This window comes from Anolis carolinensis, chromosome 2 (assembly GCF_035594765.1).
Source record: "Anolis carolinensis isolate JA03-04 chromosome 2, rAnoCar3.1.pri, whole genome shotgun sequence".
In the NCBI taxonomy this organism is placed as follows: domain Eukaryota; kingdom Metazoa; phylum Chordata; class Lepidosauria; order Squamata; family Dactyloidae; genus Anolis; species Anolis carolinensis.
Window position 1 is genome coordinate 235,715,028 of NC_085842.1, and position 21,996 is coordinate 235,737,023.

At 39.8% G+C, this 21,996-nt stretch overlaps 2 protein-coding genes across 3 annotated transcripts in view; both read left to right on the forward strand.

Moving 5' to 3' along the window:
• The window catches only part of frem1 (FRAS1 related extracellular matrix 1), a 99,945-nt gene extending 88,915 nt beyond the window's left edge, over positions 1-11,030 (forward strand). For both annotated transcript variants that reach the window (XM_062971906.1, XM_008103155.3), the window contains 5 exons: positions 1,754-1,909; positions 2,120-2,248; positions 5,595-5,710; positions 8,180-8,265; positions 8,980-11,030. In XM_062971906.1, the coding sequence (XP_062827976.1) occupies positions 1,754-1,909; positions 2,120-2,248; positions 5,595-5,710; positions 8,180-8,265; positions 8,980-9,179 (687 nt within the window). In that variant the 3' untranslated portion in view covers positions 9,180-11,030. The remainder of the gene's footprint in view (positions 1-1,753; positions 1,910-2,119; positions 2,249-5,594; positions 5,711-8,179; positions 8,266-8,979) is intronic.
• Positions 11,031-16,175: 5,145 nt separating this feature from the next.
• On the forward strand, positions 16,176-21,082 carry cer1 (cerberus 1, DAN family BMP antagonist). The gene is made up of 2 exons (XM_003216436.4): positions 16,176-17,692; positions 19,844-21,082. Exons 1-2 carry the CDS (start codon positions 17,207-17,209, stop codon positions 20,135-20,137), a joined length of 780 nt encoding a protein of 259 aa, XP_003216484.1. The 5' UTR covers positions 16,176-17,206; the 3' UTR covers positions 20,138-21,082.
• The last annotated feature ends 914 nt before the right edge of the window (positions 21,083-21,996 follow it).

A 21,996-nucleotide genomic window follows, 5' to 3' on the forward strand; every position in this document is an offset into this window, starting at 1 on the left:
TATTGAACTGCTTTTTCTATTGATTTGTTGTAAAACATGATGTTTTGGTGCTTAATTTTTAAAATCATAATGTAATTTGATGTTTTATAGGCTTTTCCTTTATACTTCCTTATTATCCAACATTTTCGCTTATCCAACGCTTTTATTTTTCAGTGATTGGTTTGGGGGGGCGCCAAAATTCTGTTCGCCTACACTTGAAAAATACCTAGGGCCGGCTCTGATCCCTGGTTTGTTGTTGCGGGAATTGTGAGAGGGCCTCTTCAGCCACACTGGAGCTGCGATTCAGCAGGTTCTGGTAGTGCTCTTTCCAAAGTAGTACAATTGATGTTTTGCCCTTTAGAAGTTTGGTTCCATCTGATGAGCGTAGAGGCTGTATGCCATGGTTTCTTGGTCCGTAAATGATCTTTGTGGCTTTGAAAAATCCCTGAGCATCATGAGTATCTGCAAAGTGTTGGATTTCTTCAGCCTTCTTTGCCCACCAGATGTTCTTAAGTTCTCTGATCCTTCTTTGGACCTCAGCTTTTGCACTAGCATAGATCTTTTTCTTAGCAGCACAGTTGGTGTTTCTCTGCCATGTTTGGAAGGCATTCCTTTTCTTATCAATTAACTGTTGGATCTCTTTGTCATTATCGTCAAACCAGTCTTGATGTTTCTTAGTTTGATATCCAATGGTTTCTTCGTAGGCTGTGATGATGGAGGCCTTCAGTTTGTTCCAGCGTTCCTCAACATTTTCAGGGTGTTCCGTGGGTAGATGATCCTTGAGTGTTGTTTGTAGAAGGGCTTGTTTGGAGGGCTCCTGAAGGGCTTGGGTGTTCATTTTGCGCCTTATTTTTCTTCCTTGGAGTCTGCGTTTGGGGACGATCTTGATAGCCATCATGGATCGGATTAACCTGTGGTCTGTCCAGCAGTCATCAGTACCTGTCATGGCTCTTGTGAGAAGCACATCGTAGCGGTCTCTGGCACGTGTAATTACATAGTCCAAGAGGTGCCAGTGTTTTGACAGGGTGTGCTTCCATGATGTCTTGAGCTTGTTTTTCTGGTGGAAGAGCATGTTGGTGATAACAAGGTTGTGTTCCCCACATTTGGTGAGAAGCAAGATGCCATTCAAGTTGCTGTTTCCGACCTCGTCTTTTCCTATGATCCCTGGCCACAGGTTGGAGTCCCATCTGACTCTTGCATTAAAGTCCCCCAGGAGGATGATTTTGTTCTCCTTAGGTATCTCTGACAGGACGGTGTCCAGGTGACAATAACATTTTTCCTTGATGTCTTCATCAGCATCTAGTGTTGGTGCATAGGCACTTATGATGGTTGCTTGTTGGTTTTTGGCAAGGTTAATTCAGAGGGTTGAGAGCTGTTTGCTAATGTCAATGGATGCTTCAGTCAGGTGCTCCACCAGGTCATTTCTGATAGCAAAGCCAACTCCGTGTATTATTCGCTCTTCTTCAGGCAGTCCAGAAGAACGTGTAGCCTCCTTTTTCTTCTTTCAGCTGTCCCTCTCCTGGAGAGTACCCACAACAGAACATAAAAGAACACCACGAGGCACAGCAGAAGCCAGCACTTAAAAAATGAGACACTCTTCCCTCTGCATTTAGTGATCCATAACCTTAAAAGTAACTTTATTTACAATTATAACGTAAAAGGAATGGAGTTGTTGATTCTTAAGCTACAATTATATTGTAAACTGCTATGCCTTATTTATTCAGTGGGAGATTACTTTTTGTCCATCTTTTTATTGCCATTATTTATCATCAAGTACCATGGGATGGCTATTTTAAGAGTGGAGGAGGACAACCCTTTGCAGAACAAGAATGAGATGGCAACCCTGTCAGGAATTAATCAAAAGGAAGTGAAGAAAAATGGGGTTTCTCTCAAGAAAATGGAAGTTCCACAAGCAGATTCCAGCATTCCGGTATAAAAACTTTTTGTTTCCAATTTGATTATATAAGGCAATGTGTTTTAAAGATATTTTAAACCCATTAGAAACCTCTTAAGACAGGCACACAGAGTGCATTAGCTCTACAAATAAAAAAAAGATTTTGCAACAGTGATTTATATATATTAGAGATGGAATTTTAAAAAATAAAATGAGCAAAACTGTCAAAATTCCAATTTTTTCCAGGTCCAGAGACTTTCCTTTCCAAATATATGCACACCAGATTTGAAAGGTCTCTTGCATTTTGAAGAAAACACCCAGAAGATGTATCAATGTGATGGTAGTTCTTGGGCCTTATGGAGTTATGCAAACAAGGTGACAATCTGCTCTTCTTTGAGCATGGGTATTTAAAATGTCTTCAAAAAACCAATGTGGTAGATGTTTGTTTTCAAACGTGTCAGTTTCTAACAAAGGTCTACACCTTTGCTAAAAACTGACAGGTTTGAAACTGTTGGATTATACAGGCAGACAGAATGTTGAGACATAAACTGACTTAATGGCTCTGTTTGGTCATAGTTCAGCCATCCATCTGTCTCATTCTGGTTCTCTGGCACTGCCTCCAGAGAAGAATTACTTGTTTTAATTACTTGAATTAATTATACTTTGGTAGAGTTACTTGCTACCTAGAATGCATTGTTCAACAGTATTATTTGTTTAGCACAGCAAAGAGAAAGGTGGAAAATGGACTGATCACTAGGCTTGTGCATTTCGGGTGAATTGCTATCAATTTCTGCTTGTCTGATACCAGAAGCCCCCCTCCCATATTTGTTTTTCAGCCTCTCCCTAAAGCGGGCATGTTGCCGAATGGGCGTTTTCATTTTGCATCTGGAAAAAAATGGTTCTTTTCGGCCCATTGGCAGCAATTGAGAACTTCCCTTTTCCCTTGGAGCCTTTCCTTTCTTCCCTTCAAGGGATCCTGGGTGTCAGCAACGGGGTTAAGAAAGCACCTTATTCAGCCCATTGTGTGTGGGGGGGGGACAGGACTTCCCGCATAATGGACTCTCCTTCCATATCCTTCATTGAAACCTGGATTTTAAAAAGTATCAGAATTACAGTAGAGTCTCACTTATCCAACATAAACGGGCCAGCAGAATGTTGGATAAGCGAATATGTTGGATAATAAGGAGGCATTAAGGAAAAGCCCATTAAACATCAAATTAGGTTATGATTTTACAAATGAGGCACCAAAACATCATGTTAGACAACAAATTTGGCAGAAAAAGTAGTTCAATGCGCAGTAATGTTATGTAGTAATTACTGTATTTATGAATTTAGCACCAAAATATCATGATATATTGAAAACATTGACTACAAAAATGCGTTGGATAATCCAGAACGTTGGATAAGCGAGTGTTAGATAAGTGAGACTCTACTGTACCACTCTTTCTGGATCCTTTTCCTTTGTAGAGAAGACCGGGTTTAATGCTTCTTAAAGTTTTTCCACTCTACAGGAGGGGCAGGCACACACACTTTCTCCCCCAGCACCAGCATCATGCCACACAGCTTTCTAAGGCATTTTAAGGAGGCAGAGGGAAGGAAGAGTGATGACCTGGAGCTCAGTGGAGCTATCCTCCCTGGACTACCTTAAAAATCCCCTCTCTTGCCTATAATCTCTTTTCTGCTTGAGGTTTTGTGTCCTTAAAGCTGTTTCTACTTTCTATTTTAGAGGAGAGGTAGGCTTCTATTTTTTTTTGTTGGGATTACCATTATTATTAATAATTATTATTTTTAGAAGTATTTTCTGAAGGAGAGGAAAGGAAGGAGAAAAAGAAGGTGAAAGCCCCCAAACACGCAAACACCCCACCCGCCTTGCCTCAGGTCTCCAACTCCCAGTCAGTCTCATTAAATAAAAAGAATCTGGAAAATAAAGGAAAATCAAAAAGATTCAACTGTGATCCTGAATAGGGGAGGAGGAGCTAAGATCGGCTCCCGCATGCTTTTGTTGCGGGCGGGTTTTCGTACCAGGAGGGCCCTTACCGTTTCGTGCTCCCGGAGGTACCAGAAGAAAACAAATCCGCACACAAGTCTACTGATCACCCAATATGGGCAACAACCTCCTTAAGTCTTAAGTAGGCTAGACTTCCCCAACCCAAACTATTGCTGAGCTAGAACTTCTCACAGCTATTATAGTACCATTCTATCAATTTGATCAGGAAGGGTGTACTGAAGAAGTGCTTGGAAGAAAAGCAGTGAGTTCTGGTCATGGAATTATTCTGTGCCTTCAAGTTGTTTCCAACTCAGAGTGACCCTAATGTTAATCAATGATGGGCAATGAAACCCTGGTCTCCAGAGTTGCGGTCCAACATTCAAACTACTACACCATGCTGCTTCTTATGCTGACAAGTCCCTCCCACTGGAATATGACAGGTTCTTAGACTGCATTCCTCTGGGATGTAATGGAGAAAATTGTCCAGAGGAATTAGGGGAAGGGCTAAATATTGATTACCTGGCCACCAAAAGTTTTTTGGATGTTACCTGCAACTGAGATATGGTCTAATCTGAGATGAATCATACCATGCCCAGCAGTTTAATTTTGGTCCACCTTGTTTCTAAGAGGAAAAAAAACAGAAAGGTGGAAATAAAAACTAACAAATCCAAAAGTGACTTTATCTTTCAAGGGTGGATCTTGGGCCTGAAAATCTTGACAATAATTTGTCTTTATATAGTATGAGGATCAGAAATTATATGCAGGTTTTCTTTGTTCTATTAGCTAATGTTTATTGAAAAGTTGATGAAGCTGAAAACAATATATAATCTCAATAGGATTATATCGTCCAAAATTTCACTGATGAAAACCTGGGCATCAGTCTTAGAATGTGGTCAAGATGGCAAAAGTTATGAATGAGGAAGAACATACAAGACTTATGTTTTTGGCTTATTAGAAAGGGCAAAATCCCTCCCTTTTTATAATTTGAACTCAGTTTGCAGATACTGAAGTAAGTTAACAAACGGAGAAAGGAAAAAGAGGTGTGAGAAACTGGGACACTAAAAACAGCTGAAAGATGAGACATCAAAACATTAGTTCACACTATCCCTGGCTGATCAGGACATTAGGAGAATATGCACTAGATAAAATCATTATAGAAACCATTTGAGAAACATGCATGTAAACTGTAGTACCATTTTGAGATAATGATATTGCTCAGGCTTATGAATGTAAACATCCAAATCACAGTGTTTGACCAAAGTATAATTTGTTCTTCAGTTTGGCCTCTTTCCAACAGTAGGATCTTAACTGCATAATTACAAGGCAAATGTGGTTTTCCTTGATAACCTTTTAGTATACATACATTATAACCATCATATCCAAGGGATAAGTGCCTTTTAAAATATAGCCAGGCTTGTATATATAAAGAATCTATGTACACTGAGAAAACCACATTTTCAATAATCCTTTGTGCCAAGTGCTACTTGCCATTCAGACTACTAGAATGGAACAAATCAGGTCCTTTGAGAAGCTTACAATGAGTTGTTGGAACTACCAGGGGAAAGCAAGTGGTGTGGAACAAGATGGATTGGCTTCTGACAATTGCTGGAAGTGAACTCTTTATTGCTGCTTTTGGTTTCTTGGTGATACAAGAAGGATCTAAATTTTAGAATTTGAATCAAAAGATATATTGAATTGAGTATATTAATTTAAAGTGGAATTGTTTACTTCTAGGATTCTACCATAAAAATCTGTCCTCCTGGATGGAGTCACCATGATGGCAATTGCTATGTTCTGATCACTGATCCAAAAGTCATATGGACTGTAGCTGCCCGGAGCTGCAGGAGACAGTAAGAAGTTTTGCATTTGTATCCCTAATAGTTTTGCTCCTATTTCATATGTAACAGTATTACACTTTTTGCCAAAATTGGACCTGCTTTTTAGAAGCCGGGATTACATAAACATCCTGCTGCTAGAGCTCTTAGGTCAAGCAACACTTTGAAGTTCCGCTTCAAATGTCGATGTTAAAAACTTGTTCCATATATATACACATGTATGCATATGCTTAATTCTTATTCCGTTTAAACAAACCATTCCACTTGTTTAGTTGATGACATGAGAATTATAAACCCTTCAGACATCACTATTTCAGATGTAAATGTGGCTACATGGAGACACACAGGGTGGCTTGTGGACTTGCTGAGATGGGGATTGGAACCCTACTCCCAGTTTTATGGTTGCTTCTCCCCAGCTGTAGTTGGTTGTAAGGGAACTATTTAAGTGTTAAACTGTATTCCTGTCAAAAGTTAGTGGGCACCAGGAGAGATGCTTTACAACCTCAAACCATGGGCCTAAAATCATGGCTCTTGGCTCAGTTGGCCACCCCTAAAGACACAGTGAATTCCACATAACTAGATATTGAGTAAATGACACTAATCACCTGCTTATAGGAGTACTGTAAAGGTCTTTTTAGCAGTTGTTTGTGCCTTGACCATCTCAGAGCTTCTAAATACTGAGAACAGAGAGGAAGAACTGAGAAGAATAAGAGGCTCGGGTTTCCTTTAATTGAAGAAAACATTCCTAGTAATAGCAGGTCCTGCTATTTTTGTTTTCTGGAAATGCTCGAGTGGACTCAGCAATTAGGAATAGCCAAAAAAGGCAGAATTAGCTACTTCCATTCTTTATACTGAAAGGTGAACACACATCTGCCTTTTCAAAGTCTCTTTTGCTTCTTAGTGAGAATGTTCTAGAGTTTCCATAAGGCTATCCTAAACTTCCATTATTGTGTACCTCCCTTCTTCCATGTAACATATGTTCCGAGTTTCAGTTTATCACTCAGGCCCTATCTACACTGCCATTACAATGCAGATTGAACTCTATTATACAGTTAGCGTAGACTGACTAATATAATTCTGTTCAAAACTGGATTATATGGGTCTACACTGACCATATAATGAAGTTCAATTTGCATTATAATAGCCATGTAGATAGGGCCTCAATTCCAAAACCACGTGACTCTCCCAAAGACATTCAGTATTTCTAGTGTTAGCTCAAGACAACTATTAGAATAAATGGACTGTGTGCATTGCTCTCAGATTCCTGAGGCACAAGCTGGAGTCCCAAATGCTGCACCCTCACCTTCAAGAACAAGTTGTTTTTTTATGATTAATCACTATGCTTTAATTATATTCAATTTGTAACAATGAAAATACATCCTACATATCAGATATTTACATTACGATTCATAAGAGTAGCAAAATTACAGTTATGAAATAGCAACGAAAATAATTTTATGGTTGGGGGTCACCACAACATGAGGAACTGTATTAAGGGATCACAACATTAGGAAGGTTGAGAACCATTGGTTTAAGGGATGAGGAGCTAGACATTGGTCTTGTAACATGTCTTGCACTTTCACTGCATCTACACAATGTGGGCATGAGATGTTTGCAAACAGTGCCTTTGTCAGAGGCTGTTGATGGTGATTGGAAGTCTTCTGTAGAATCAGCCAAAGGTCTCCTTATTTCCTTATCGTCAGTTTATCCTGTCAGGCTTTGTATGTCTGGGATGTAATGCCAGAGACTTGGCAATCCAGGCTAATGTTAATTGCATTCTGAATTGACATGTTTTCTTAGCTAATGTTAAGTCATTAGGTTAGGCTTCCTTGTTCAAGTGTGATTTTGTTGTTGTTGTTGATTTTGTATAATTCACATCCTAATTTCAAAATAAGGGTGCCTCTACACTGACAAATTAATGCAGTTTGACACCACGTTAACTGCTATGGCTCTATGCTATAGAATCATGGGATTTGTATTTTGTTAAGGGACAGCGCTCTTTGACAGGGAAGATTAAAGTCCTTGTAGAACTGTATTAATTTCACTGTGTATGTTCCACTAAAATTCCTAAGACTTAAATCCAGGCAAAACCAGAAATTATATTGGAAGAAAATGAAGGACACTCAGTTGAATGAAGGCCAAGGAATTCTAATGTAAACAGAAGGCTTTTCTTTTCATAGGCAGGGAAGTGCAGATATTGGGAATACAGTACTATTTGGTAGAATATGAAATTCAGACCCTATAGCCATCATGGTCAGTAGCCACCCTTACTGAAAGATTCTGGGATTTGTTTTTATTTTTCATTCATTTATATCTAGAAGTGGGACCTAAAGTAGCTCACAAACCCTTCAAAAACATCTATTGTTATTTATTAATAGATTATTCCCTTCATAAGCTATTCACACAACAGTAAGCACAAATATTGTACCATGGTCAAAAATAGCAGATGCTACTTCTGACTAAAAAAAATTCTTTTGAGCCTAGGTACCATGGCAGTTTAGCCAGCGTGACTTCCACAACACAGATGCAATGGCTGTGGGACTTCAGTGGAAGGAAGTCTTTTTGGATAGGTACGTATGAAGCCAAATGTCGTTCTGAAACCTGTGGCTTATCGTTCCATCCCTAAGGTTGGGACAGCAAAAATATAATGTTTTCCTCAATGACCTCTAAGATATTAATTTCATACTGTGGCCGATCTAAGACACTTTGCAGTTAGCTCACCTGCCACACAAGATTTATTCCTTGGTACTCTGGTTTCAGGTACAGAGCTTCCAAGCTTCTCAGTTCTGTCCTTGGAGCTTTTTTATTTATTTGTTTGGCCAGTCTCCCTGGCAGTTCCATTCTTCTGGAAAGTTTCCCTTATTCTCTGTGAGATTATGGCTCAGGTTCATATTGGATCCTGTGAAAAGCAGCTCATAACCAGATGGTGTCAGGGGACAGGTCAAAGGTCAGTGGCTTCAGCCATTTGCTCCGTTTTCTTACTAAAGATATTAAATCCATTTTAAGGATACTTTCCCTGGTCTAAACATAACCCATCATAGTTTTCACAAAGAACCTTCCAAAAACTAAAATGCTTCTGTATGTATAATCTATCCATCTAATACAATTATTGCTGGAAAACATGTTTGTTAGAGAATAGCAATACCATACAGAGAATCAGACAACAATGTCTGAAAAGCAATGGCTTAATTGGGAGATAACACTTGTCACTTGTTCTATGATGGACAAGTTGTTTTCTGTCTGTCTGTCTTTCTGAATCTGTCATCTATTTTAATTCACTATAGGCTTGAGTGATCACAGAAATCCAGGTCAATTGGAATGGAATGATGGAGAACAGGTTGTTTACACAAACTGGAAAAAAGGCCCACCCCGTCTCTCAAAGAAAGGAAAGAACTGTTTTCTAGCACAACAGCGAAGAAAATGGCAAAGAAAAGACTGCAGGAAGGGCAAAGGATACAGCTACATATGCTCTAAGAAACTGTAAAGAAATATACATGTTTGGTTTTATTTGTATACAATAAAGCATATTTATTTGCAGCTGGAAGGACTGAAAGGATTCAAAATTGGATAAGAGTGTGTCTTTAGAGAGAGAGAGTGGTCTAATGTGATAGAGCAGTGGTTCTCAACCTGTGGGTCCCCCAATGTTTTGGCCTACAACTCCCAGAAATCCCAACCAGTTTACCAGCTCTTAGGATTTCTGGGAGTTGAAGGCCGAAGCATATGGGGACCCACAGGTTGAGAACCACTGTGATAGAGGAAACCTTTACACTGGCTGTTCGTCATACTTTTCCTCTCATCCCTCCAATGTTTATATGTTGAGTATGAGTAAAGAATGAACAGTTGTTTGCTTCCAAGTTCCTCCCTTTCAGGCTTGATTTAAGACAGTGGTTCCCAACCTGTGGTCTGTGACCACCAGTGGTCCGCAAGAACTAAAATATGGTCCACGGCCTCACCATTACAACTATGGATAATAACACAGCTCAACCAAAAATTTTCTTGGTGTCTTCATTTTTAGGCCTGTTCCTGGGGTTATTTGGGGTGCTGATTCAGAAAATTGCATTGGACAGGCCACATCAGCTCTAGATTATTAAATATGGTTTTCTGTGGGTAAGCAGATGACGACTACTTGATGGCATATGTTCTGTATCAGAAACTAAAGCTGATGTGGTCTATTCAATGCAATTTTCTGAATCAGCACCCCAAATAATCAAACCAAATCAAAAGTTGACCAAAAACTGATTCGTAACCCTTTGGGTACTAATGTTGGAGAGTGGTCCCTGGTCAACGTGGTCCCTGGTCAAAAAAGGTTGGGAACCACTGATTTAAGAGGTTGGAGAGATAACTGGAGAAGAACTCTATGGTGGGTACAGACAATGTGCCACATATTTGATCTACTCCATGATCCTTGGATAGAACCTTCTCCTCCTCCATTTTCTTGGCCAGATATGTTGATGCTCCTTCTGAGCAGAGAGAGTGAGATTTGTCTTAAGTCACCCAATGGGTTTCCCTGGCTAGCAGTCTTCAGAGTCCTAGTCCAACACCCAAACCACTACACCATTATCACACCCACAACATAATTAGAACTAGAGCGAACACTATTGTTTTATGGAAGGTAGCCAAAATGGATCAAAAACCTACACACCGTCCAAGTTGGAGGATAACCGAGGTAACCGAGAAGACTTTATCATACATCAAGTACCAATCTGTTGTCCAAGGTGCAGAAGCAACAAAGTTATCACTTTGGGTACAGTAAGAAAGCCTGATGACCTATTCAAAGAGGGAAAGAAGCAATGGTTTTATTTAAAAAAAGAAATAGCTGACAACACCACACCTCTTAACATCTCATTAAGACCTTCTTAGCACAGGGCTAGAATAGATAGTGTGGTGCCCTTTAACTACAATTCTCATTAGCCCCGGCTAGCATGATGAACATTCTCTGGTTATTTATGGGAGTTAAGAGTCTGAAGCATGTGAGGGGAATCAGATGTTTATGTAAGTCTCAAAGAAAGGAGATGTGATTTCTCAGAACCCCCTTTTAAACACTGTAGTAGTTTAATATGTAGTTAAGAGTTTTACAAATATTTATCAATTATATACACAATTCTTTGTCCTCTTAAAAAGTATTTAAAACAAGAGGATTGTGGAGGGAGGGTTGTAAAAAATCAAATATTATTTTCTAAAATGTACTGAAAATTATGTTTCCACCAATGCTGTGGCATGGTTCATTCCCTTTAAATTCAAGTGCTGTTGATCTATTTTTGTACCCTAAATATCATGTTATATGTGCTGTTATACCAAAAGTAGTTTAATAAAAATAGTATTACAAATAATACAAGCATTATGGCTGCATTGATATACTCCTTCGACCTTTCAGAATAAATCTTATTCCAATCTTATTGATTGTTATAGAATTGTGCAGAACTGCAAAGCGAGGGAAACTCTTTAAAACTGGTGGAGTTGCTTGTTGCATCTGCCAGTCCTCCCAGTTGCTTTGGCTCAGCTGGATTTTCCAGATGCATGATTGCAATGGAAAGCGGGCAAAGCAGCTGCATGGAGAGGATTGGAGAACAAAAAGCTAAGCATTTTGTCAGGACCACTTTCCCCTGCAAGAGTGTTTTCTTTCCTTATCAGCATGCGCTGAAAGCATACTGAGATCTAGCCCTCTATTTGTTACACCTTGAAACCAACATACTGGAAATGCCTTCTCTCTGGCATAGTGTAAGTGTTTCCTGTCTGACTCTTCTATTAAATACAATGCTTGGGGACTGCAAATGTGTGTTGATTTTAGATTTTAAATCTTTGCACAAAAATAGAAAATGTTTTGTTAGTGTGAGACAGGGAGTGAGAAAGAGGCTGGACTTTTACCCTCTTCCATTTCCTATTAGAAATAGGAGGCTCGCAAGTGCTGCAGTTTATCTGATAGTGGCTCAAGCTGTGTCTTATCTGGAGTTCTGAAATTTGAAATACTCAGAAATCTGAAATTGTCCATATGAGAAGCTGAGATAGTAATCTTTTGCTTTCTGTTGGTTCAATTTCATTTTCATTGACAAAATCATTAAATATAAGGTAAAGGTATAGGTTTTCCCCTGACATTAAGTCTAGTCGTGTCCAGCTCTGGGGAGCTGATGCTCATTTCCATTTTTAAGCCAAAGAGCCGGCATTGTCCGTAGACACCTCCAAGGTCACATGACTGGCATGACTGCATGGAGCGCCATTACCTTCCCGCCAGAGCGGTACCTATTGTTCTCACAATTTGCATGTTTTCGAACTGCTAGGTTGGCAGAAGCTGGGGCTAACAGCAGGAGCTCACTCTGCTCACCAGATTCGAACCGCTGACGTTTTGGTCAGCAAGTTCAGCAGCTCAGTAGTTTAACCCGCTGTGCCACCAAGGGCTCCATTAAATATATTTTGCATAAAATTATACAATGTGTTCAAGGTATATATACACAGTAACACATAAGTTAATGTTGTGTTTAGATTTGGGTCCCATCTCCAAGATATCTCATTATATATGTATTTGCAAATACAGGCAGTCCCCAAGTTCTAAACAAGATAGGTTCTGTAGGTTTGCTCTTAAGCTGAATTTGTGTGTAAGTTGAAACAGGTACATTTTTAAAGTGTAACTCCAGCCAAAAATAAATATTGCAGCTCTGGTGTGTTTGTTTTGCTGTCTGTGCACCACTCAGAAGATTTCACCTCACTTTCCCTGTGATAATTAGATTTTAAAAAAAGAAAAAAGCAAGGATTGGTGAGGAATCTTCCCCATAATAACTCTTCCAGGAGTCGATTTCCCTTCCTATGAATAGATTTCTCTCACTTTCTGTTGTCTCATCCCTGTACTTAATCATAGAGTTGGAAGAGACCTCGTGGGCCATCCAGTCCAACCCCCTGCCAAGAAGCAGGAAAATCGCATTCAAAGCACCCCCGACAGATGACCATCCAGCCTGTTTCAAAGCCTCCAAAGAAGGAGCCTCCACCACACTCTGGGGCAGAGAGTTCCACTGCTGAACAGCTCTCACAGTGAGGAACTTCTTCCTAATGTTCAGATGGAATCTCCTTTCCTTTAGTTTGAAGCTGTTGTTCTACACCCTAGTCTCCAGGGCAGCAGAAAACAAGCTTGCTCTCTCCTTATGACTTCTCTTCACATATTTATACATGTCCATTATGTCTCCCCTCAGCCTTTTCTTCTGCAGGCTAAACATGCCCAACTCTTTAAGCCACTCCCCACAGAGCTTGTTCTCCAGACCCTTGATCATTTTAGTCACCTTCCTCTGGACACATTCCAGCTTCAATTGCGGTGCCCAGAATTGGACACAGTATTCCAGGTATGGTCTGGCCAGGGCATTAATTCCCTGGATCTAACACTATACTTTTATTTATGCAGACCAAAATCCCATTGGTTTTTTTAGCCACCGCATCACACTGTTGGCTCATGTTCAACTTGCTCTCCACCAACACTTTTTTCACATGTACTGCTGTCGAGCCAGGTGTCCCCCTTTCTGTATCTTTGCATTTCATTTTTTCTGCCTAAGTGGATATCTTGCATTTGTCCCTGTTGAACTTCATTTTGTTAGTTTCGGCCCAACTCTCTAATCTGTTAAGATAGTTTTGAATTTTGTTCCTGTCTTCTGGAATATTAGCTATCCCTCCCAATTTGGTGTCATCTGTAAACTTGATGATCATGCCTTCTAACCCTTCATCTGTGAGTCGTTTATAAATCGGATATTTGTAAATTGGGTACTGCCATTACAGGTATCTCAAAATCCAGAAAAAGTGAAATCCAAAATACTTCTGGCCTCAACATTTTGGATAAAAGATACTTAACCTGCATTTGTTAAAGTAAAACAAACCCCATAAACAGAAACGGGCTATTTAGGTATCGTGTCTGCTGTGGCCTAAAGTTTCCTTTAAAAATGTGGTCAATTCCCACTTCTTGTGAAGGTATAGGCTACAGTTTCCCCCTAATTTTGCAAAACCAGAGTTTGGAAATGTTACTTTTTTGTACTACATTTCCCAGACTTTTCTCTGCTGGAGTTGTAGTACAGAAGAGTGATTTTCCAAGCCCAAATCCTGTGTTATCTCAACAACTGCATTTTGTAATGGGGTTAGAGATGCATGGTGTGGGCCCTCTACTCTAAGAAGGATGCATACTGTATATGCATATAAACATATGAGAAAAAGGTTTACAAAAATGGGACTAAAAGGCCATTGTTAAGTGGCGGCACGGAGTATAGAAGCAACTCCCAGCACTCCAGACTCTGAAACCTTCTCTTTTGTTGACAGATCAGATTTACTTTAATGTCTGAGAGCATTTATTTTCAAAGAATTCAGACTGTGGATTGGCGTTACAGAACATAACTGAATGTGGATCATGTTGGGGTTAATTAAAAAAAGAGGGACAATGAAAATAAACAGACTGCTTGAGAAGGACAAATGGTATCGCAAATACACAAATAGCAATTTACACAGAAACTGCAAAGTGGACGAATCAAAGTAATGAGTTGTAGATTTTTCTGGGTTCGGGTGGAAATCATCTTCTTTGACAAGTGAGATCATTGTTCAGTTCCCAGAATTTTAGTGGTGATACTAGACGTCTACTTTATATCTAAAGCACATTTTTAGCTCTGCTGAATCAATGAAACCTTTTTCATTCTTTCATTAAATTAAGCAAACTTGGGCTCTCTTTTAGATCCCTTGTCCCAAAAGCTGTTACAGCTAAAATTAGGCCTAATCCCAACAATTGAATCAATGAATAATTTTATACATAGTGATTGGAAAAGTTTCTTAATATTGTGTCAAACTAAAATACAATGCCATACTATCATACTATAAAATATATCCTTCATACATATTGGCTTTTGATACTATCCTGATGCGTAACAACTAGTTTTGGTTAAAGAGTTTGAAGCTGCTGTATATATGCCAGAGTGAGGCTTTCCACAGCAAGATTAATGGGCTACATATAATGGTCATCTACCTATATTTATCACATTACCCAGTGGTTAATTTTGAACATGACATTGCTGCTAAATCCAATTTTCAGAAAAAAGTGAACTATGGTTTCCCAGTTTAATTTGTATATTTCTTGGTGCTTATCTCTTTATTAGTGCTTTACATGTGTTATGTCCTTTCCCTATATTGAAAACAGTTAATGAGGCCTGAATTTGGTCACCATATCTCAGTCTAAACCTAGTCCTTTCACCACCTGGTGCTCCTATATTATTATAGGGACACTAGGTGGGAAGTGGGACTTATCTGTACTACCAAATGAAAACACAGAACAGGATGGGATGGAAAATTTGGCCACATTTGTTTTTAATGTTTACAGTAGGAACATGATGTATAATATTAACAATACTGCCCTGAATCCAGACATGAAGCACTCAGGGCCAGCTAACACATCCCAACAAAGGATCCCTAGGCAGGAAGCACCCAGGCTTTGAAGCTGCAAGGCAATTCAATGCTAATCAATGTGGCCAATTGCAACATTCATGCTTGCTTCAAACAGACAAGAGTTCTTTCTCCCACCCCGGACCTTCCACAGATATATAAACCTCACTTGCCTAGTTTCCAACAGACCCCACAACCTCTGAGGATGCCTGCCATAGATTTGGGTGAAATGTCAGGAAAAAATGCTTCTGGAACATGGCCATTCAGTCTGGAAACTCACAACAACTCAGTGATTCTGTCATGAAAGCCTTCGACAACACAGTATATATGATTTTATGATGTCATGTCGATTTTATGATGTTCAACTAAAAACAGCATCTTATTTAATAAAAGTCAAAGTATACATATTTGGTAGCATCTTTCTCTCTCACTCATTGCCTATGTTTCGGAGGAGCCACTGACTCCCTGCTTTCTCCCTTCTCCGGCTCTGAGAAGGCTTACCTCACAAAGTCTCCATGGCCACTCTCTTTGGGCTGACTCTCTTTATGGTTCTTTCTTTTCTTCTTCCATTTCCCTTCCTACTATCACTTTTATTTTTTTTCTTTCCTTCTTTCCTTACTCTCATACACCTTCACCCCTCTTTCTTTCTTTCTTTCTTTCTTTCTTTCTTTCTTTCTTTCTTTCTTTCTTTCTTTCTTTCCTTTCTTTTCTCTTTCCTTCTTTTCCTTTCTTCCAACCCTCCCTTTGCCCTTTTCTTCCTTTCCTTTTTCTCCCCTTCTTTCTTTCTTTCCTTTCCTCCTCTCATACCTTCCCCTTTTCTTCCAACCCTCTCTTCCTTCCTTCTCCCTCCCTTTCTTCCATCTTTCCTCCCTTTCTTATCCAGTAACATCACAGACAAGCACTTACCTTAGCAACAACAATCTTTATCTAGCCGCGGTGGCATGCCCAAGGGTGGCATGCCCAAACAATCAGAAGCTGCCCAAGGGACGCCTGGTTGTTTGATGTTTTACTACCCTGTGGGAGACTTCTCATAGGGAACTGGAGCTGACAGAGGGAGCTCACCTGCTTTCCCTAGATTCAAACCACTAGCCTGTCGGTCAGCAGTCCTGCCGGCACAAGGGTTTAACCCATTGCGCCACCAGGGGCTCCTGTCTGTCAGCTCCAACTTCCATGCAGATACATGAGAGAAGCCTCCCACAGGATGGCAACACATCCGGGCATCCCCTGGGCAGCGTCCTTGCAGAGGGCCAATTCTCTCACACCAAAAAACAACTTGTAGTATGTTCTCAATTCGCTTCTGACACGATAAAAAAAAGTAGCCACAGCCAATCCACTTCTGCCTTTCCTATTTCTCAACTCTGGGTTGGATCTTTTAGTTCAAACCCCACAATTATTTCAAATTGGATGAGGAAGAGATGTGTGCCAAGTTTGGTCCAGATCCATTGAGCCATGTAAGAGGACAAACCAAGCTACATACTTTGACTTTTATTTATATAAATAAGATGCTGTTTTTAGCTGAACATCATAAAATTATAATTATTCTCTATAAAGCCACATTTGCTCAGAGTATTAGACTTGTGACATCATTACTAACTGAACAACTATAATCCCCGAGGTTTCACACTGTGCTGAGAAAGGGATTCCACCTTCCCTTAAACACTACTGTACTTACAAATGTGCCATTCTTTCTTGTTGTGTTGCACTAATGGATTCCTTTGTAATCCCCTCTTGAGAGGCAAAGCTAATATACATCAAGAACTCTCCACAAGTCCTAGACAACAGCACAACAAGTTATCCAAATATTTAAAATAACCCTAGCCTTTAGAATGAATACAAACTTCGAATACACATCCAAGAGTGAAAACAGGGAGCACATACTGTTATCATAATTAGTCTATAGCTAATGGGTGTTAATGGCATCGCTTCTTGGCCCTCCTCTTTGTCTCTCTCTCTTCTCACATTCAGCAGCTGGAATCTAAACCCTTGGGTCTTGTTTATAAATGTAGCAGCCTTTCCACCTTTTTCAGAAGGGAATAGACTGTGCAAAACTGAGAAGAAGGATTAGAAAGCATCTTGCAATACCTTAAGGAGCAACCAGTTGAGGACAAGGACAGCTGCATCATGTATGTGCTGCTTCTTCAGATGCTGTTGATTTCTTGGCTTGGAACCACAGAGGAAACTGATGAACTGCAAACGAAAAGGAGGAAGAGAACTCCACATCCTTTGCCTCCAGATATACTAGCAAAATATCTTCTGGACTACGAAGGGACTTTGGAAGAGCCCAGTTTGTTTGTGACACATTTCTTGGCAGAAATGGAGAGAAAGAAAGAAGATGGGCTTCAGATCCCTAAATCTATTTTACCTTATATAGGTAGTCATGCAACGCCAGATTTGGGAAGCTGGGCTCCCCCAAGTCCATTCCCCCATCCACAGAACCCTCCTTCCCACCCTCCGAAGAGGAAATCAGAATCTCTCTTCAGGAAAGATGCAAAGAAGTTTTGGGATATTTTCATGCTGAAAGCCAAGCCAAGGTCTGAAGAGGTTGTCCTTCCTATCAAGACCAATGAAAAGTACCAGGACATCTGCAACACTCTACCTTTTTCTCAGGTAAGGTTAAATCTCTAAAGCCCCTTTCACATAGCTAAATAAAATCACACATTATCTGCTTTGAACTGGAATATATGGCAGTATGGATTCAGATAACCCAGTTCTAAGCGAATATTGTGGGATTTATTGCCTTGATATTCTGGATTATATGGCTGTGTAAATGGGCCTTTAGTCAGCATTTCATGGAGGGGCTTCATACAATCAGAAAGTAAAGGACTGCAAACATTTACATTGCACTTTCAATCTGAAAAAGAGGTTATCCTTACAGCAACTCTTAAAAGCTATTTAAGGCCCATTCCACACAGCTGTATAAAATCCACCTTGAACTGGATTATATGGCAGTGTGGACTCAGCTAATCTAGTTCAAAGCAGATATTGTGAATTATTTGCCATGATATTCTGGGTTATATGGCTGTGTGGAAGGGCCTTAGGTCACTAACTTTTCACGTTTTATATAGGAAAAGATTGGCGAAAGGATTTCCTCACAATGTTAGTAAAGATTCAGGTTAAAAGTTGTTGTTTTTTTAAAAAAGATACATGTGCCAGAAATAGAAAACTTATTGTGTGTGGCATAAAACCTCATTTGCAGCAAGATTTACATTTGTTCTGTGGAAAGTCAGCATAGCATAGTGATGTGAGCAATGGGGCATGACTTCGGAGACCTGGTTTTGAATATCTACTCAGTGAAAGCGCTCAAAGCAAACACTCCCCCCCCCCCCCCCCGCCCCAGCAGAACCAATCTGGCCAAGAAAGCCCTTTTTATTGTGTCAGAAGTGAATTGAGAATATACTGCAAGTCGCTTCTGGTGTGAGAGAATTGGTCTCTCATGTCCCCTCATGGGAAGCTGGGGCTGACAGATGGGAGCTCACCCCGTCTCATGGATTCGAACCGGCAGTTCAGCCGGGACAAAGGGTTTAAGCCATTGCGCCACCGTGGTTCAGGAAAGCCCTGTGATGGGGTCTTAAGTTAAGAATCACTTGGAAAGAAAACAATAAAGGTAGGTCAGAAAACATGACCACACGTAAACCAAAAAGTGATATTTCTTACACTTTAAGTGCATGATTCCCATTTTACATTGATAAAGATTACATAGATCTAAGGCTTTAGAAACTTGAGCACAGAAATATTTGTATATTAAACTGAAACAAATGGTTGACTATAGTAGCTGACCTTAAGAATTCTTATGGCTCATATTGAGCCCTTGGAAAGGTAAACTTATGGTATAAAGATAAAACCTTGAAGTTCAGTATGATCACATACTCTGTATTCATATATTGTGTGCCTGCCACTCTGTGTAGTAAAGTATTTAAACAGGTAAGATATGAGCTCCAGATTCCTAATTCAAACCTGTGCTTTGCAGCAAATTTAATGCTTGCCAGAGCAAACCATTGATTTTCATCCTACAGTTTTTAGTATTCAAATACAGTAACATCACTGTCATCACTGGAGATGTATTTTGAGGTTTGCTGAGTTTTCTCTGAAGCTTTCAGCATCTTTTAAAAGTGTATTTATACAGATAATTAGTAGTTTAATGTAAAGATCTAATAATGAAACAACAATACATTTTATGTCTTGACTGCCTCTCTTCATGGCTCAAGGCAAGACATGTGGAGCCCCCTGTGGCACAGTGGGTTAAACCCTTGTGCCAGCAGGACATGACTTGAAGGCTGGGTTGCTGACCTGAAGGTTGCCAGTTTGAATCCAACCTGGGGGAAGCACTGATGAGCTCCCTCTATCAGCTCCAGCTCCATGTGGGGACATGAAAGAAGCCTCCCACAAGGATGGTAAAAACATCAAAAACATCCAGGCATCCCCAGGGCAACATCCTTGCAGACGGCCAATTCTCTCACACCAGCAGCGACTTAGTTTCTCAAGTTGCTCCTGACATGAAAAAAAGAAAGGCAAGACACAATATAGTTAAAACACATCATACAATCATTCAGTAAATGACATATATTAAAACATATTTCCATAAATACACATATTAAAAGTGCACAGAACAAAGATTAAAATAAAATATACATAGAATTTGAATTTATAATTCTTAGTTAAAAACGGACTGGGTCAGCCTAACATATAACAAAAATAATTGCATTTTTATGTTTTGTCATGAAGTGGCATGTGCTTTAATATCGGTGTGTTTTCTTTTAGACTATTGCACACGAGAACTGTGAGAATCTGGTGATACAAAACAACCTGTGCTTTGGAAAATGCAGTTCTTTCCATGTTCCTGGTCTGGAAGATCGCCTTTACACCTTCTGTTCCCACTGCTTGCCGACCAAGTTTTCCATGAAACGCCTGGAGATGAATTGCACAAGGGCGCTGCCCGTAGTTAAGGTGGCTATGATTGTAGAAGAATGCAGGTGTGAAGTTCAGAGAACAACAAACCCTGAAGTGGGTTTTCTACATTCAGACTTGTTGGCTAGCATCCATGGACACAACTGAAGCTTTCAAAACTGTCTGGATCCTTAGCAAAATGCCACCACAACATTTTGATTCTCTCACAAAATTTGTGACGTGCTATGCGTGTATGAAAGAGAATAAGGCTTTCTTACCACAGACATTCCAGAGCTGATTTTTAGTAACCTCTGCTGTTTTAAAGGGACATTCGCACTTTATAATTTTCTGATGTAAACCAGTTTTTAGAATTGACTCCAGCTTTCTATTGCATGCAATGGAAGATAAAGGTCTTTTTTTTAATGAAAATGAAACAAAGCAATCCTATGACTCCTAGGAAATCATGGTGTCAAATATATAAACTGGGCAAGGAACAAATTACCACAGAGCGCAGTAATTTCCTATATGGTACTAATAAACATTTTTCATTACCTTCTGAAATGAAATCTTGGTATGTATTAGTGAGTAAAGTTGTTACCTACCTAAATTGGCAGAGTATATGAAAAATATTGGCTTCAAGTCTTTAATATCTCTTTTTGTTATGTGCTCTCAAGTTGACTGTTTTATGACAATCCTATCCTAGGGTTCTTTTTTGGCAAGATTTATTTAGAGGGGGTTGCCATTGCCTTCTAAAGCTCAGTGGGTGTGATTTCCCAAGGTAACCAATGGGTTTCCATGGCTGATCAGTTTTCAGTTTTGATATAAAACAGGGGTGGACAACATAAGACCTCACAACTATGTATATCCACTGCCTGTTTTTGCAGACCTAATCTTGGATCTCTCTGTGTTGTTGTATGACTTTAAGTCAATTCTGAGTTATGACAACGCTATCATCACAGGCTTTTCCTGGCAAGATTTCTTCAGAAGTGTACTCTGTCCTCCTCTTGGGTTGAGAGAGTGTGATTTACCCAAGCTCACCTAGAGCAGTGGTTCTCAATCTGGGGCAGTCAGATGTTTTTGGCCTACAACTCCCAGAAATCCCAGCCAGTTTAACAGCTGTTAGAATTTTTGGGAGCTGAACGCCAAAAACATCTGGGAACCCCAGGTTGAGAACCACTGACCTAGAGGGTTTCCATGGATAAGTGGGGATTCAAATCCAGGTCTCCTGTAGTTTAGTATTGTATCATATTGTCGATTGACTGTGAAACTTTGGTCCTAGCAGGTTAAATCTTACCTTTACTTAAATATCCTTAAAATCCTTAAATATAAGAATGTAAGAAGTGGAGCTGTCTAGTCCAATGTTCCCATCACATAGTGGCCCATGGAAAGTCTGCTTTCTCTATCCTGAAGTATGCAGCTATTGATAAACACGTGTTGTTGAAGGCTTTTGTGGCTGGAATCACTGGGTTGCTGTGAGTTTTTCGGGCTATATGGCCATGTTCTAGAACCCCCAGATGCTCATAACCTCTGTGGATACCTGCAATAGATGTGGGCAAAATGTCAGGAGATAATGCTTCTGGAACATAGCCACACAGCCCAGAAAACTCACAGCAATCCAGTGCCTATTATCTTTTATACTTGAAGTAGCCATCCTGACAAAGAGCCATCAATAAACCTTTTCTGCACACATTGATACAGTATGGAGGGACCCATATTCCTTCCACACTGTATCAATATGTGCAGAAAAGGTTTAATGCTTCCAGCTTAAGTATAATCAAAATACTGGGTTCATAATTATCTGTGGTTCCAGATAGCCACAGAAGGTCTTGGAATTTATCCCCTGTAGATATAGAGGTTATACTGTATGTCTTCACACCCTATGTTTCTTAACACTGTTTTAATGGTTAAACTATGTGCCATACTAACAAAGTTTATAAAGAAGGAAAACAAGAATTTTTCACCCCAAATACACACATTCTTCCATCATCCACAATTCAGGGCCAAGTGACTTGTTCTCCTTCCGATTT

Excerpts from the sequence above, each read along its gene's own strand:
- cer1 (XM_003216436.4), top strand. The coding sequence starts at position 17,207 with ATGTATGTGCTGCTTCTTCAGATGCTGTTGATTTCTTGGCTTGGAACC. Across the intron at positions 17,693-19,843 it reads ACACTCTACCTTTTTCTCAG|ACTATTGCACACGAGAACTG; the intron begins GTAAGGTTAAAT and ends GTTTTCTTTTAG.